The 17990-nt window shown below is 41.4% G+C and overlaps 5 protein-coding genes across 5 annotated transcripts; 3 read left to right on the forward strand and 2 right to left on the reverse strand.

Annotated features, from left to right (window-relative positions):
* The first annotated feature begins 96 nt into the window (after positions 1-96).
* On the forward strand, positions 97-3034 carry LOC105684634 (structure-specific endonuclease subunit slx1). Its single transcript, XM_012398148.3, has 3 exons — positions 97-1380; positions 1850-1901; positions 2051-3034. Exons 1-3 carry the CDS (start codon positions 1202-1204, stop codon positions 2660-2662), a joined length of 843 nt encoding a protein of 280 aa, XP_012253571.2. The 5' UTR covers positions 97-1201; the 3' UTR covers positions 2663-3034.
* A 923-nt stretch (positions 3035-3957) lies between these two features.
* On the reverse strand, positions 3958-6072 carry LOC125500035. Its single transcript, XM_048651157.1, has 2 exons — positions 5575-6072; positions 3958-5179 (listed from the first exon to the last, which is right to left on the reverse strand). The coding sequence occupies exons 1-2, from the start codon at positions 5620-5622 to the stop codon at positions 4940-4942; spliced, it is 288 nt and encodes a 95-aa protein (XP_048507114.1). The 5' UTR covers positions 5623-6072; the 3' UTR covers positions 3958-4939.
* A 3876-nt stretch (positions 6073-9948) lies between these two features.
* Positions 9949-14075, forward strand: LOC105684540 (organic cation transporter protein-like). The gene is made up of 8 exons (XM_012397952.3): positions 9949-10694; positions 11122-11463; positions 11557-11804; positions 11888-12195; positions 12299-12698; positions 12784-13025; positions 13088-13263; positions 13371-14075. Exons 1-8 carry the CDS (start codon positions 10560-10562, stop codon positions 13710-13712), a joined length of 2193 nt encoding a protein of 730 aa, XP_012253375.2. The 5' UTR covers positions 9949-10559; the 3' UTR covers positions 13713-14075.
* Positions 14076-14103: 28 nt separating this feature from the next.
* Positions 14104-15204, reverse strand: LOC105684587 (mediator of RNA polymerase II transcription subunit 31-A). Its single transcript, XM_012398049.3, has 3 exons — positions 14963-15204; positions 14652-14741; positions 14104-14563 (listed from the first exon to the last, which is right to left on the reverse strand). Exons 1-3 carry the CDS (start codon positions 15027-15029, stop codon positions 14250-14252), a joined length of 471 nt encoding a protein of 156 aa, XP_012253472.1. The 5' UTR covers positions 15030-15204; the 3' UTR covers positions 14104-14249.
* Positions 15205-15354: 150 nt separating this feature from the next.
* LOC105684560 (synaptosomal-associated protein 29) lies at positions 15355-17815 on the forward strand. Its single transcript, XM_012398012.3, has 2 exons — positions 15355-15814; positions 16001-17815. Exons 1-2 carry the CDS (start codon positions 15530-15532, stop codon positions 16523-16525), a joined length of 810 nt encoding a protein of 269 aa, XP_012253435.1. The 5' UTR covers positions 15355-15529; the 3' UTR covers positions 16526-17815.
* Positions 17816-17990: the final 175 nt, after the last annotated feature.

Here is a 17990-nt window from a genome sequence, read left to right on the forward strand (position 1 = left end):
AATTGCAACTCTTGGATGTATAACGTTAAAATTAAATTTCCAAAAATGAAAAACATCTAAATATCAATGTCGTTACTGTATTCTACGTGTATAAAACAAAAAAAACAAAAAAAACCATTAAATATGATTCTATTAATAACGAAGAAAAAATAACAATAATAATGAGTAATAAATAAACCAATAATAATAATAATAATAATAATAATAATGAAAATCTTATGAATGTTGTTTGTTAGCCGACGAATTATATTAAATATATAATCTAAAACTATTACATCATACTACATGAATCTTACAGTTAAGTAATATATTTAAAAAAAAAAACTCGTATATATATCGATGTTATCTGATATTTTCATTGTAATCTAGGTCACCAAATACACTGTGGAGGGTTAAAAAAAAATCAAAAAAAAAAAAAAAAAAAAAAACACGTAACAGAATGTTGTTTTAATTACACAGTCCCTAACGTGATTCCTTCCTCGGTCGTTGCTCGCGTTACATTTTCACTAATTAACAATTTTAATGTTTTAACATACCCGAGACTTAGCCCGTGAAATTATCTCATGTGCAATTATCCAGCAGTCACGTCATTCCATTGACAGTCCCCATATCCTTGGAAAAATGAGAGGAATGTTCTAACACGCTTTGGTAATTGTTTTCTGTGTTTTTTCGTGATCATAAGAACATGCAAGTACCGTGGCAGCCTTAATTAATTATACGCATACGATGTAATCATCGCGTTCTTTGAATGTTCTGCATTCAAATATCTACTACGATGGTTCTTCGTGTTAATCACGTTACCGAATTTTAGGGCGTATTCAATGATTGTCTGATTGAAATGTAAATAGTTTATTGGCACGTTATAATTTTTCTATAAAATACGAAAATTTCTGTTTCGCCTGAATTCGCCAGAATCTTACAATTAATTTTCGGCTCATATTGACTGCTCCTTAAGTACGACAACCATGCATACAGAGAGTTCAGTCAACGGAGTATATTGTAGTCAACAGCGTTGACTGAACTGTCAGCAGCACAGACTTGTCATATTTGTGCCTCAAGTTTTTTTAAATATAATCGTGGGCACATCAATGAAACTATCTGTCGGTGTAGATAGCGAAAATGAGCTCCAGCTCATTTTCGAGTGACATTGTGCGAGGTCAGGGTTAAAGCTCATTCAAAGAGTAAGTTGTAAACAAAACAAATGGAGACTTCGGAGGTGGTGGAACGTTTCTACGGGGTGTATCTTTTGTATTGTACGAATCCCAAGTTTAAGGGAAGAGTCTACATTGGTTACACGGTCGATCCGAATCGCCGAATCAAACAGCATAACGCTGGGAAAAAATTCGGAGGAGCTTGGCGGACCAGCAACAAGGGACCCTGGTAAACATAACCTTCATTTCTCTGAGAACTGAGCATGGGGAAGGTCAACTGGGGAAAGAAAAAGAGGGGACAGAGTGAGGGAACGAAATGTGATCAAACGCCACCCGTTAGAGGGAGTGTGGGAGTTAGGGTGGCGCGCAATACAATTGGGATATTTGTTTTCATTGTAATTAATCTCCCGAGATTTTAATAAAGGTTTTAATGTTTTCACACTATGCTTTTTTCAAATTAATAGGATAAAAGAATTGTCAGTTTGGTAAAAATGAAAAATTGTTACGCTATTTGTGCGAGTATTTTTTTCGCAGATAGTTTACATTTTCTTTATGTGCTATAGGTAATAAATCTCAAACGAAGGACAAAAATTTATTTTTGCGTCACTCAAATATATGTAGAACCGGTCACCAAAATTTCATTCATGCATATTGATGACGAGCTTTCTTTTCTTATTTTTTTTCCAAACTTTGTCTAGGACTATGGTCATGATAATCCATGGATTCCCGAACGACGTTTCCGCACTTCGGGTGAGTTTTTTGTCATTTTTTCCTAGCGCGTTTGCAGAAATTACATTTTCTAAATTACCAGGGGATTGATATTTGATTCAACACACATCCCGTTCGCAAATTTTTTACTAACGTTTGAATTTCATTTCGGATGCCGCATCGCATCACAGTTCGAGTGGGCTTGGCAGCACCCGGATACAAGTCGCCGTCTGAAACACGTTCCTCGTAGGAAGTCTGGTCAAAACAGTTTCGATTTTCATCTGATGGTTCTCTCCGAGATGCTGAGGGTCGGTCCTTGGTCTCGTTTGCCTCTGACGATTCGTTGGCTCGCTCCGGATTTCGCTAAAGATTTTCCCGTCGATCGGTGCCCACCTATGCACATGCCACTGGCATACGGTAAAGTAATTTCTAAGAAAGTAGGCGTGAGTCCGAAAAAAGGGAAGAAGAAGGGCGATTCTCCCGTTTCGGAAAAAATTAGCGATTCCAAAAACGGAATGCTTTGTTCGCTGTGCAACAAGTCGTCAGCGGAAAGCGAGACGCTAACTTGCCTCAGTCCAACGTGCTCGATGGCGAGTCACTTAATTTGCTTAGGAAAAAGATTCAGGAACGACAGGATGATTCTACCCGTAGAAGGAACGTGTCCTGTCTGTGGTATCAACGTCTTGTGGGGGGATTTGATCAGGAAGATGAAAGGATGCTACCGAGACCTGGCTGAGACGGAAGACGCGGAAAGTGATTCCAGTCTCACCGGCTTTGAGCCCTCATCGTCCGAGAGTGACTAGTTTGTTTTTAATTTTAATGATGTTATATCCGCATACATCACATGATGCATCCATGCGTCCGACTCGTTTTGAAAATTGAGCGCAAAATAGTTGTATAATTTCTATTAGTTCGATCATGATTTTTCTTTATAGCTAATTTTTACGTGCAGCCCGATTAGCCAATTTTTAGGATAGTTGAAATGAAGTAGATACAATTTTTCATTTATTTTTTACCCTATAAAATAAGAGGAAGAATTCCATATACTCTGCTGTGATAGGCGGACAAAAGCTGGAGTTTTTGTATTGTGTAAATGAATTTTTATTGTATATTTGAACAAATAAATAAATAAATAAATAAATAATCTTAAAAAATAAATTAACGATAAAACAATTGAACATATTTACAAACTGATCAGTGTGTATTATATAATTGAATCTGTATACACGAATAACGTCCGGTCTACGTTTGAAAATTTCGTATAGAGATGAAGTGACACGGCGATGAATAATCAACGTCTCCCCAACGAATCGAATTAATCAAATGCCGATAATTAATAGACCCGCTGATACGCACTCGTGACTAAATCTGTGTCAATCCATTTCTGCGCCCCGCCATCGGCGATCCTCTTACGCGATGAACGCAAAATTCCGAGAACCTAAAAGGTCTAGTTTTTTGGGGAGAGGGGCTTGAATTTTTGCACAATACCGTTACGACGCTGAATGTCTCGAGAATTTTTTTGGCGCTATATATGAACAGAAACTGGGTAAAAGAAATGGAACAGCGAAAGCAGTGGCGATTCCGTAATTTGCATAAGCTCATCGTTAACATTTACATAAAATTTCGCTCTCAAATACGTCACTGTCTAGATATTTTGACCTAGGATTATGTGCTCAAACAAATCCCATGTTACACATCAAAATATGCATGCATATATAATATACGATATACCATGCACTTTATGCAGCGTATATCCTGTACATAATGTGCATTATGATGTTATACACGCGCATCAAAATTAGAACTCAATTACAATTAGTTGTTCCGCATCTCTGCAGCAATATAATCAAACATTTGCATCTAACTATATGTAATCATGTAGTACACGATTATACACAAGGGAGATTTTAAACTCCATCGTACAACGATAATTTGAAGAATAAATACTCGCACACACGGAAGTACCCACAGCGAGGATATTATTATGATATTATAGTGCGTAACCATTTTAATTTGCGTGTATAAAGAAAGCCGAGGTAATTACAAATTTACACTCAAAAGTGGGACGTATGTAGTCAACGTATCGATTAAATTAGAGAAAAAAAAAAAAAAAAGAGGTAAAACTTATTACACGGAAGACTCCTGAAATATATGCCCGATTGCGGTGTGGTTGCAGTTGAACAGTAAAATTTTCAGAGTCGCGAACAAACCGAGGAAAAACCAGAAAATCGTCAAATCCGCGTTATATATACTTGCAGCGCAATCGTCTTTGATATTCGGATCGCCCCGTCCAAATGGCGTTGCACTCGATTAATGTTATGGACTACATACGGATGTTACTTGCATAGCTAAATGGCGTGTCTGGGGTATAATATCCACACGCCTCGTATGTATTTAAGTATTCAAAGAGTAAAGTTGACACGCCTCAGAACGTATTTGACACAGATATTATAACTATACTCGTCATTAGTCATTTTTCAGGTGCGTTTGTCATTAACACGTAAGTCGAATCCGTTACGGAGCAAGCTACGCGTAAATATACGTCAAGAAGTTCCCGAGTCAATTTCCACTCCTCCTGATCGTCTGCACGCGAAATACGCGACGGACCACCAGATTCGTTCTGTTCCTACCGACTCCTTTGGTCAGCTAAGTGTTTTGATTATTGCTTGAATGCATATTTTTTTCTTCGATATTTACACCAACGAATGTTTTCAGTATTTTCATGGATCGTATCGGTTACCAAAACGTTGCAAAAATCGACGATTATTCATGATAAGATTAGGGAAAATATTTTTGGCACGTGATTAAATAACTAAGACCCCCCCCCCCCCCCCCCCCCGCCCGGTCGTCCCGAAATCTGATGCTTCGAGTGAATCTAATGAAACGTAGGCAAATTTGGAAAAACTTTACCACACGTTGGAAAATTGTCTTCCAAATTTTACATATATACGACGCAGATTCGCCTATATTTCAATTCTCGAAAGACCAAAGATCAGGGATTGAAAAATTCGTTATACTAATTATGTTTGAACGTGGGTAAAATTATCGGTGTTTCTCTGGCGAATGAGTGAATATTAACTTTACAACAATCCTCCGGAGTAGTCGTCGTCACCGCCGTAATCGTCGTAGTAATCAGCACCGGGTGGCACGAAAATACCACCCAAAACACCGGAGAGATTTTCGCCCAACCCCATCGCTGACGCTACTCCGAAGACCAACCGCATCACGACGAGGCGAACGAAATTTACAACGTTCGTTTCCCTCGTCTGGAGTGCGAGCTGCTTCGATTTCTTCTTAGTTTTTCCCTCGCCGAGAGCCACCTGATCAGATTAATAATTTTGAGAATAAGAAAATAGAATGAGAGGAGTCTAGATATCGATTTGCATATATTTATCTGCCACTCCATCTGGAGCAACGGTTTCGCGTACCCATTAAGTAGGCAAAATCTAAGCGAATTCGATTCGAAAAAACCAGTGAAATGAAAATCCTTTCATTCAAGATCGCACGGAGTAGTGAAAACAAGAAGAGCGTAACCCACAAAACGTGGGGTAATCGAAGTGAGCGAAATTCGAACGAGTTCGTAAATCGAAACTTTTGGGTGGCGGATGCGGAAATTCATAGCCCCTGATTTTGTGAAATTTTTCCGAACTGTAAAATAATTCTTTTTCCAGCGATGTGCCGAGTGAAAAATTATGAATTAGCGAATACCACTCACCATTAATAGAACAACTAAAAATACGATCAGTGACGAGTTGATCTTCATTTTCGTCGGCGCGATGAATCGTGTTTTTTGGGGAACGATCGAAAAATCGACGTCAATTTCCTCCTCGCTTCTTCCCTCCGGATTTCGAATACCTCGCGCGCAGCACACCGACGTCAGTTCGGAAGTGCGGGTGTCGTATGAGCACTACCGGTTTAAAAAAAATCGCGACGATTCAAACGTCGACGATCATCGCGATCGTGTCGGACTCTGATATGGAACGATAGCCGAAACTCTGGCCATACACTCGAGACGGAGTCAAGTGACTGAGTAAAGATCGCACGAGCGAATGTTGAGTCTTCCTAACGGGACCCACGAAAAAAGACATCCAGGCCGAACGGATCGAGTGGCGTCACGAGCCAGGCTGCCGCGACGTGGGGAAACACGAGGGCCCCCGTTCGGGGTGCCATCCTCCTCGATAGTTCCGGCCTATTCCAACGTATAACGTACAGGGTGGCCCACAAAAAAAAAAACGCCAATTTCACATAATCGACGTACGAAATCGGAAGGTCGCGGTTTTTTCTTTTTAGTTTAAAAAGCTTTTTTCGTCGCGGAGAAAAGCCTGGTTGAAAAAATATCAGCGACTCCCCAGAAACCCTGATTTCGAGCGCGTGGATCCAAATCCAGATGAGTTCCTAGATTGTAGTTCGGATTTCGTTGGACGCTTCGCAACGATATATTCCCTATTATTATTATTAACGTTATTCGCTATTATCAGCCGATTTTTGTCGGGGTTTGTGCGGATTCGTAACTAACGTTTGACGTAACGTATTTTGCGATAAGGTAATTCTTGAAAATCAGGATCGCATGTAACGCGGGATGAATCCTGTGTGACACCGGTGTTCGACGTACAATCCAACGAGTTGTATTTGTCGAGTCTCTTTCCCAAGCTGCGTGGATTTAGCGAATAATTCCGAACGAAAAGGGAGCGAAAGAAGTACGAAAGAATTAACGAACATTACTTCTGATGAAATAATCACAGCAGCTACCGCGATTACATCTGATTGCTGGTATAGTGAGATATGTGGCAAAGAAAGTATACCGCGTAATACTTATACCGTTGCACGGTACGTACTGCACTGCACGAATATTTATTCTATCGGAATCACGTGAAGATACACGACGTCACGGTAACTACCGTAATCGGTAGTCGGATCATCGAAGTGCCGATCCGTCCCTTACGTTATTACATACCACCACACGAGCAATCAAAGTACGATCAAGGATTAAAACGAAGGAAAAAAGAAGAAGGAGAGGAATAATAGAATCTACGTGGAACGTTGGAGCGTTCCCATAGCTACGGACGACTGCAAATTATATACAATTCTTCGTGACTATTTCGCAGAGGTTCAAGCGCCTGCTATGTTTGACCCTAATATATAACCCGGGTACAGATTTTACCATTTTTACACCTAGAAACCAACTTGTTGCGGTTAATTCAATTCCATCGCAATTTCACGTCACGTATTCGAGGATTAATCACGTATTCATCTCGACTCAAACAACGCCGCTTTTTGTTCACGGCCTCTGGGCAACACGGCGTTGAATATTTGTCAGAATTTTCGAAAATTATAGACGGTAAAAATTTTGCCGATATATAACAAATGAACCTGTGACTCCTCTGGCTTCAAAATTCAAGGGAGCATCGACGCCTCGTGTCCGTCAACGTTCGAACTCGTAAAGCAGTTCTTGAAAATAGTTATACATAAAATTTGTGACCGTACACGAATAAACGTGGGTCCGTGAATGAAATTCTCTCACAGCACGGATTGCGCACGTATGGCTAATTCTGAGAAGAATTAAATACGAACGAGTCCTTTGTCATCTTTTTAGGATTCAAAAGGCCTAGCTAGACATTATATTATCATCACTAAATTGGGAGTGTGCAGCAGAGTACTCCTTTGCATCGTTTATCGTTGATTTCTAACGCAACTGCATTCGACGATCGAGTCAGGACTATCAATGTAACAGCGGCATATATAATCAGCATAATGCGAATAATCAACGAGCGTTTCTCCTCGGAGATTATGCAGCAGCCCCTCGATAGCTGTCATTGCCTGCCCCCCCGCAACGCGGATATCGTTATGTACGGCGAACTCGGTTCGCACGTATATCGGATGTGCATTAAAGAGACGTAAATACACGTGTATACAAATCACTTATGCACGCCTCGTTACGAAAGTCTCGCGGCTTAATTCTTTCGAAATCGTGTCACGAGGGCGATCGATGCGCTCATTTCAGCCGCACGATGTATCCACCGCGCGATCTAATTACCTGCCGATGGTCACCGCAGTCGAATAATTAATTAATTAATTGCACGCACCCCCGCGTCGCTCTACGATCCGCCCGCGTTACGAATGACTCAAGAGCTACGGCGTCGGAAAAATTTTCAACCGACTCTGAACATATTGCGATGATAACAGGCACGAGGACGATAACGACGGTGGTTGCTATCTCGGTGGCGGTGTCGATTGTTGATGCAATTCGTGCGATAAATTTTCTCTTCATTTATTTCATTTTCTATCGCTATCGTCATTCTCTTTGCCCCGTGGTATCGTCAACCTTTTGTCGAGGTTTCGCGTCACGAATGTGCGTTCGATTGGAAAATGTTTTTCAAAAATTTCACTCGTTGTCTGCATGCAGTCCAACGGGTGATGATTTTTTATTTTTTTTTTTTGAGCGTCGACGAGAGACCCTAAAAAAATCGAAAGAAAGGAGAAGCAGACAAAACGGATTAGGGGTAAAAAATGGAGGAAAAAATGTATACATGTATATCGCAGATTCAATGGAGATGCGATGTGCACTGCACTCGACGGGTTTAACAATGAGGTGACGAGTGACGGAGTCCGCTTATATCGTCGACGATGCTTACGGTGATCGCTCACCTTTGGGTAGGCAGGCGCGTACGGGGGATGCGATACGCCAATTGAGCCACCCGTTTTGAAAACCGAAGGAATATGTAGACATATACCTGTACCTGTGAATGGCAGGATGCTCGGAGGACCGGATGCGACGCACCTCGCATATTTGATGGCTTCTAGAAACTGAGGAAATACCCCGCAGCCGATGACCACTCGCTACTCGTTATCCTACACGCATCTGACGCCATTCGATTTTTCTTCTCTCTTTTTATTCATTAGTTTATTCGTATGTTTTAAGTTCCTCAGTTTCCACCGCGGGAGATCCTTCGACGCCCATTAAACTAATGACAATGGTCAATTATTATACGAATTAACTATAGATGACTACTTTGGAATAACTTTTTTCCCCGTAACGATCCGCCAATACTGATCAACCGATTTTTTACCGATAGAGCGTCGCATCTTCCTCTACATCTGACGTCTCTGACTCGTTTGAAAATGGTACAGAGAACGACTTCGAGTCCTCTGAATCGCATCTGCATTTTGGGGGTCGAGTTTCGTTTTGCGAAAAATGATTATAGGTCCTCTTACAAATCGGCGGACCTTGTTTTTTCCTCAGGCGGTCGACGAAACGTTGATTTGATAAAATTTTTATCGCCAACTCTCGATCACTCGTCAAATCACGAGCGTCGATGAACGCTGGAAATCTATTTCCGCGAGTGCATCGTCACCACCCCGCATCGAACAGACAGCGGTACCTATAGCTGATCAATTTTACAGAGCTGTTTATAATGCGGTGATTTCTATATAAATGTGTGCACCCACACCGTACGGGAATGTCACATAACGAATACGGACATTTCCCTCCGAGTTCGAAGACCCGTTTACTATACCCGGTACCTATATGTATGCGTAGGTATATATCTATCTATCTATCTGTGCAGTTGGCTATTATACTGACTACGTAACACCCAACAAAACTTGTCAGCTTCCAACTCTATTATATTTCTCACCACGTTCCATCGGATTTCTATAGGACTTTCATCCAGCCGATGTCGTTTTTCTCGCGTCAACCGCGCGCTATGAGGTACGTACAATGGGGAAGTTTACGTTAGATCAACATTCCTCGTTATACCTCCTCATTTCTGTGTCTTCGCTCGTTCTTCGTCAAAATTAAGGCGACGCGCGTTTTACTACAGACTTTTCGAGCGCGTTCAACGAAAAACTAATAAATTGCGCGAATCGCCTCACGTGTAGTAAAAAATATGATGCACGTTACGGATGTATGAATGGCATGGTTTTTTATTTTTTTTGATAATTCGTGATTGGAGGATCAGTTTTTGGCGGCCCTACTCGCAAACAACGGCGAAGCCTCGGGGTAGCGGTCGTTTTTTTTTTATGATATTTTCATCGCGACGAGCAACAGTCGGACCGAACCGCGGTATTATGCAATTGAAAAGGGAGTGCGTGGCACTCGATAACATATTTCAATCGGAATTTGAATAATCGATAAATCCATGTATCGGAGGAGGCGATATGTTATAACATAACCATGGGGTTCGTGTGGCGTGGACAACATTAAAACAATGCAGACGATTCCGTCTCTCTCTCTCCCCGTTTGTCATCCGGCGTCGTCATCGGCGTCCTCCGGAGTTCCTCCGAGCTAAGAGCTCGCTCTCAGTGCGTTGATCGCTTTCGTCGCAGACGCACTCTGGCATCGCCCAACATCCAGCCCGAAAAAATAACTTTCTACCCTGTACTCGAAGAACCGGGCAATATTCCATCAACCGAAGAACAGTTTTTTTTTTGTTTTTTTCAATACCCATTTGATGTCAGAAATACTGGGAAAAAATTTTGAAAGAAAAGATCGAAATATTCCGTCGAACGATCGCCGTTGTAGAATTCAATCTTGAACTTTGGACTCTGGAAACTGCAGGTGGCTCGATCCTCTTCGCGATGGAACGAGAGTGAGAGTGCTTTTTTTTCACGAAGATCGTGTCTGGAGGAAAAAGAACTTCGTGGATGAGAGAAGTTTTTTAATACAGTGGCTTATCCGGTGTTTTCGCGAAAAATCTCACGATGAGCGGCGAAGAGGTGAAAGTTGGATCCTTCCAAGTGATTCTGATCGTCTTCTTAGGGGTCAACTATGTCATAGTATCGATGAACCACGCACTTCCGGATTTTCACAGTTACACACCAGCGTTCTACTGCAAGGTAATTCGATACTGCGATTATCAATGTTGAACTGAGCTGGATCTTGCTTATTTTTGATCGACTCTCACGTTTCTGATCGGTTTTTGAGGAGCCAAGTTGTTGATCCCGCGCGAAACGATTTCCGCTTGTTGCTAGATTTCGATCTCCTTATCTCGCAATCGTCGCTGGAGTTTAAACCCACGTTGAAGCACGTAAAAATTATACCAATTCAAAACTTTGTTTCCGGTGACCAAATTTCATCCCCTCTTTTCATACGATTTATAAATGCGTTGCTAAAAGTAGAAGCGCGCGCTAAAAGTAGCTGACAGAGTAGATCGAAACAAAGAGTCGAGCTTTTGACGTGTACCACGGAATAGTTTCTTCCAAATTAAAAGCAGCGAATTGACAGCCACAACGAAGAAAAAATCCGTATCTCGTTATCCTCCAGGCGAAGGGGACCCTCAATTACACCAACACGTGCGTGACGTCCTCCGAAATATTGGCGAACAATCTGACGACCTCGGAGACCGAAACCGCCGCTGAATATCCGTCGTGCGAGGCCGGGTATCTCTTTGATTCCGTCAGAGGAGAAACGTCGATAGTAACGGAATGGGGACTGATCTGCGAGAGGAGATACCTTTTACCTTTCAGCACAATGCTGTATTTCTGCGGAGCCGTGATCGGCGCCTGGATAGCTGGAGTACTGGCGGATCGCGTCGGGAGACTTCCGGTACTAGCGATGTGTCTCTACACCCAGGGAACTCTGGCCGTCGCGCTTTACATAATTCAGGTGAATTTGCAGGTGGAATTATTTTGGGAAAAATTCCACGCCGATTTCGCTCTGTGATCGCGGACCCTTGATTTTCGTATCTTTCGTCCTCAGGACTACCGCGCTTTTTTGGTCGTCCGGGCGCTGCAGGGGGTCTTCGTTCAGGGGCTGCAAATTTCCACGTACACTCTACTCTTGGAGCTGATTCCTGCTAATAGGAGAACTTTGGTGGCGATGATTTTTCAGTTCGCATGGGCCTTCGGACTCGCCCTTCTAACCGGACTCAGTTACGCTGTCGCGGACTGGAGGGTCCTCCAGTTAGCCACGTCGGTTCCCACGGCGGTGACCGTTTTCTACATCTGGTAGGACAATCGCTCCGATTTAGCCGCATGCGGCACTCAGCTCATGATCACAACGCGAGCATTTTATCGTAATTATCGTTCAGGATAATCCCGGAATCTCCACGGTGGCTGCTGGCCAGGGGTAAACTTACCGAGGCTCACATGGCCTTGGAAAAAATAGCCAAGTACAATAGCTGCTGTAAGAAACACCGCGTGGAAACGGAGTCGCAAGTCGTTGAGGTGAACAACGCGAGCAGCTGCATTGCAGAGAGCGTTACGCCCGTGAAACCTAAGCGGAAATCTCGGATATCGAACGCGGACCTCAACGAAACTAAAACCAGTGACATTCTTTGCGAGGAGGCAGCGGAGCTACTCGCCACTGCGAACAGTTGCGAGAGTAAAATTATGGAACGTGAGTGTCGATTTTATTTGTTTATCGCATAGCACTCGCATTCTCGTTCGGTACGACGGGATTAGAAAGCATAACTTTTCGCAACTCGTCACTTTTCCTTCAGCGACTCATCCCCCCACAACGTCCGAGAGTTTGGAGCGAGGAACTTCAAATTTGGAATTGCGGATGGAGCTGAACGATGAGATTGAATTTTCCGATCTTCCACCCGCACCTCCATCGCCACACGCTTCGGAGGAGAACCAACGATCCGACGAGTGCGATTCCCCGGAAAACCAAGAAGTCCCACCGGAAGTGGTCGAAGAAGACGAGGTTGAACTTAGAGTAGCTCAGGTGGAACCGCCGCTAGAAAAGGAAAGAGCTTCGGGAATCGATGCGAATATTTCGAAGGAAAGGAAAAACGAAGATGTTGAAGTTAGATCGGAAGTAGCTAAAAATCAGACCTTCTTAAATCTCCTCCGATATTCGAGGCCTCGCAGAAACTTCACAGTTATGATATCCGTCTGGTAAATCGTCGGAAATTCACGTCTCTATTTGGCGCAAAAAATTTTGAGGAGACGGATGAATATTTTCAAAATATTTTATTTTCAGGTTCATCGTTTATCTGACTTATTTTGGGGTCACGTTGAACTTGCCCAATTTAAGCGATGACCGACACGTGAATTATGCAATTAGCGCATCGCTGGACCTCCTTGCGTACGTGATGACCTGTTTCGTACTGATGAAATTCGGAAGGCGAATTCCTCTCGTTATTTACTTAATATTGAGCGGAGCTATTTGCATCGTAGCGGGTGCGGTCAGCATGCCGGCTCACAAAAATGCATCTTGGACAGGTAATGCGAGAATATTTTTTCGCTCAAAAATAAGCAACTAATTATTTTTCCAAACCCTACAGGGCCCACAAAATCGACCTTGATTTTGGCAGGAAAGGGAACGATCGTGAGTTCTTTAGCGGTAATTTACCTGTACACCGTAGAAGTTTTTCCCACCGTCTTGCGGGGATCGGGTTTGGGATTCTGTGAAATGTCTGGAAAATTCGGGACTCTAATCGCACCGCATTTATTGCTGTGGGTCAGTAATCTAAGCTTCATTTCCCCTCGCGATAACATTCCTGGTATAAGTCACGCGTCCCTAGAGATGAAAAACGGTTCTGAAGCTATGCCGCATTTTTATTTCAGGGTGAAAAAACATCGGCTGCGGTACCGATGACGTTGATGGGGACCCTGTGCATTTTGTCAGGAATTTTGAGCTTCGCTCTTCCGGAAACATTGGATAAGCCCTTGCCCGATACCATCGATCAATCGGAAGATTTGTTCAAAAAGAGTCGTCCGAAATCGGGAACAGAAGAGGAGCCTGCCATCAAGATCAATAATAATAAGCGTAACACTGCACGCGACGAACAAAACGAACGAGATATTCTCCGAGAGAAATTATTCTCCGATGAAAACGGGGGTAAGACATGGGTCGACGCAGGAAATGGTATTATCGTTAATTTTTCCGATACTAAAAATAGCGAGTAAAATTTTTGAGGGACAAAATGTCGAGCATGTGAATATGTTGAAGTATTATAGATTGTAGAGGCTAAGAAATACCAAAGTATTCGCGATTATTTAACTGTAGATAGATTTTCCAGGTTTTCTATATCATAATGTTACAGGATCCATCGTTCACCCAATGTTTAGACAATAGTACGAAACCATTGTACGATCATTTCAGAGAATATGTCGATATCAGACCTTTGTGATTAAACGTACCGTTAAAACCCATTAATGTTACTTAGTTATATATAATGTAATCTGTAAAAATTTTACGATCACATAACTATGAGACTGCAATTGTATGAAGTAAATTGAAATACATAACGGACAAACTTTGGTTGTTTTTTTCAGGTCGTGTTAACTACCTCATGAATACAAAAAAACTTCTTTATTTCTATTTTATCAAATATTCAATACATTACAAATAATACAAATGAAAAAGGAACAAAATGTACAGTTGATGCAGGTAAATGTATTCAACAATGCATTGTTAAAAGTAAAGTAACAAGTATATACAGTCTACGGTACTTTTGGCTGCACCATACCATTGTTTTGAGTGTTATTAGGCTGTGTTTGCTCCGCAGCTGTTTGCAGAAGCCTTGTCCGGCGTCTAGTGTAATGCTGCCACAGTAATATCTGTTGATCATCGATGAATTTCGTGCATTGGGCATTGACAACTTCACGACGGAAGTGCTCGTACTGCAGTAAATCCAGGAAGTATAGGCACATTGGGTATTTCAAATACTTGGCGTACTCAGGCTCTTTCCAGTACAAAAGATATTTCAGATAATTGATGAATTTCGGATCTTTGAAATACCCACGCTGTCCTAAAACTGTAATGAACAATATTATATCAGCTCTAGATTACCCACCAATTATATGAGGACCAAAGTTTACAAAATGATTATGAGCAAGTCTCACAGTTTAGGTAGTTTGGATTCGCGAGACATTGAACGAATTCCAATTCCACCTGGAATCGAAGTCGCTGTTGATCGTCAGTTTCTGGAACACCTTTAAAAAGTCGCAAAAACACACAAAAGTGAGGTTAGAGTTAGCGTGTTGACAATTATGCGGTGTTTCAGCGTGTCAGTAGCTACTATTAATTGGTTTTATAATCTACTTGGGTCGTATATGCATAAAGTAATCACTAAGGTTGCGAAATATCTTTATCTTTGATCGAGACAAGACAGGACAGAGAAATTATTACTTTGTTTTCGTTCTGATCGACCTACCGTTCATTCCGATAAAAGATGGTTTCCTTCCTTTTATTAAACCTGGGGGATCATCCAACCGGTTCATATTACGATTACCAGTCTGTGTTGATAATCGTCCAGCGCTCGGCGAATACTTGGGGTATCAGTTGTCTGTTACTTGATAGTTTGTGAAAATCCAAACTATCAAGGACTGCCCCAGGATCAACAAACCCCCAGCATACCGAACTTACGACGTCGTTACTGGCTCTACCTCAATCAAACAACAAATGACACGCCATGCGATCTCTTGGCGGGATCATGGGCGTCTAGAGTGGTATTGAGCTACGGTAACTGATCACAGGACGGCGCTACGGTTTTGTCGTCGTAAGTGACAGAGACGTCACAACGGTGAGGATAACAGTGAAGTGAAGGCTATCGTCACAACGCCATGACAATAGTTGTGACAAGAGCCCAGCATCGTATCAGCTGATGGTGTTTAAGGTTATCCGCGTTCCCCGATAAATCAATCATCCGCAGTTTTTTGTTGAATAAAAAGAGGTGGCCGGTGGCCTTTGTCGGTCTGTAATTCACCATATTCCAACAATAATGGCAGGCCATAACTATTTGAGTGATCCGAAAAACCCCTTCTTCGCTCTGGAAGATGACATTGATGACGATACATTTTTGCGGAGTGCTCCACCGAGATCGCAACCTTCATCTAGCAACTACTCGCCGTATAATAATTACAATAATTACAATAATGATCTTGAACAACAACGGGACCAATTAATGGAACGCAAAAAAGCCATCGAACAACGAACGATTCAGTCCTCTGAAAGATCTATTTCCTTACTGAGGGATTCGGAACAAATTGGTGCAGCCACTGCTGAGGTACTTCCTATGGATTCTTATTAATCACGATTAATATAGAGTTTGAAAAAAATATTAATTTGATCCCGTGGATTGCAGAGGACTGAGCTAAATTTTTATCAAGAAACATAACAATCATAAAACCCTTCCTGTTTTTGAGTCAGCGATGATTCACACTAACTTTATCATTAATTGTCTAAATTTCAGGAACTGCTTAGGCAACGAGAACAGTTGGAGAAAACAGAGAAACGTTTAGATGATATCACTAGCACCCTGCGATTTAGCCAGAAGCATATTCAAGGAATAAAAAGTGTGTTTGGTAGCCTAAAGAATTACCTCAGTGGTAAATCTATGGAGGGTCCACCACCGACTAGTGCTAATTTGAAACTACCAGAGTCCACTAGTTCGGGATCATTGTCATCATCACCCTTATCCGATTCGATTGATCGAGCAAAAGCTAATGTTTCCACAAATCATCCGGCGCTACGTGTTCGAGGATTGTTGGATGAAGAAGAACCCCCTAGATTGGAAAATAATGTCAGTGCTATTTTAGAAAAGAATTTAGATGAAATGAGTGGGTCTCTAGCAAGGTTAAAGGGTCTGGCAGTAGGATTAACTGAAGAAATAGATTCTCAAAATGATCTAATCGATACTGTCATGGAGAAAACAGAGAAAGCAGACATTACCATTGAAAGGCAGAATAAGGATATGAAACGCTTGCTTAAAAAGTGAGTTTTTCTCGAGAAAAAGAACAGAGAATATTATAACTATTAGATTAAGGGCAAGGAAAAAGTTGATACTGAACTTTGCCGGTGTGAGCATGATATTATGTTCGTCGATGTAGAATACTTGTGAATTGTTGATTAAACTCATATATCTAATCTCCAGCAGTCTTCTGTTAATATAAAAATGAGTGAACGTATATAACCAGTTGTCATAATAGGAGAGCATTATGTAGTGAAAAGTCACATGCAATTATGTTCATGTATCATGGATTGATTACGCGCAATCACCATGCATTCATACGTACGCGTGTAAGAATGCCGAATCGTTCGTAAGTTAGAATATTTGACTCTGATCTTTTATGCTCATTTTTAGATCAGGGACCTGAATCGTTGTACACATTATTTTGATCAAGTGTAGGTATCAAATCTTTCAAAGTGTATCTGGGCATGACCCTTGAAAATAGCAGAGTCATCGATTCCTATTTGCTCTAACATTGACACTAATTATAACTACAATAGATATCGAATTCGCTACCAGATCCGCGATTCATTAAGCCTGCGACATGGACTTATGAAATTTTATACGGGGCGTCGGTATTCATTTTTCCGATAAACCAAACGGTTTGATTCGTGTGCTGCCACTTTCTAATAGAAGAAGCAAGACTGAGAGTAAAATGAAGCTTTACCCCCAAAAAATTAACATTTTTACAGACTTTAGTGGGAAAATACCATTATAAAATCGACTCGCTAACATCCGTGCTTCATCACTTTACAGCAAATCAAGTGCGCATTCCTGATAAAGACTCCGGATTTCTCCAGTTCGTGATCCTCGAATTTTTTTCTTCATTCATTTAGCCGCCGTTAAACAACGATCTGTGTGATAAGGATTGTGGAAAATTTATCATACCTTACCTTATGAATTACCGGAAAAAATGGAATAGTATTGACATTCAGAATCTCTTGAATACCGAGAACAAGTCATCCATATATTCCATGCTCTGGAATCATTTTAAATTGAAGGGAATTCAAGATTCGTTTTGATTCATTTTTGTGAAATCTGAATCGTTTTACCTCTCCGTTAAAAGAATTGTATCTCGATTTAATTCAGAAGTCGGGCATCCAGTGATAAGTTTAATCTTCACAGGTGGGGTCATATTTATACTCGAAGAGTATACACAATCGTGGTTAGTATACAGGTATGATTAAGAAACAGTTTGTAAAGACAATTGTAAATTTGTAATCTTTTTCCAATCGAATAAATTTCTACATATTTATGTGTGCAATATACATATACAAAGCCGTGTGTATTATTTTCTTCAGCAAATATCATGTGCAATTCAACTAACGATAGACCAATCCTGACTTTCTTCTCTTTAACTTGCGTCAGTCGTTTGCTCAGCATCGGTAACAGTTGTTTCTAAAATGTAGTGCACAAGCATTAATATTCGCGTAGATCAATATGAGTAAAGTTC

Source organism: Athalia rosae, chromosome 2, assembly GCF_917208135.1.
Source record: "Athalia rosae chromosome 2, iyAthRosa1.1, whole genome shotgun sequence".
Taxonomy (NCBI): domain Eukaryota; kingdom Metazoa; phylum Arthropoda; class Insecta; order Hymenoptera; family Athaliidae; genus Athalia; species Athalia rosae.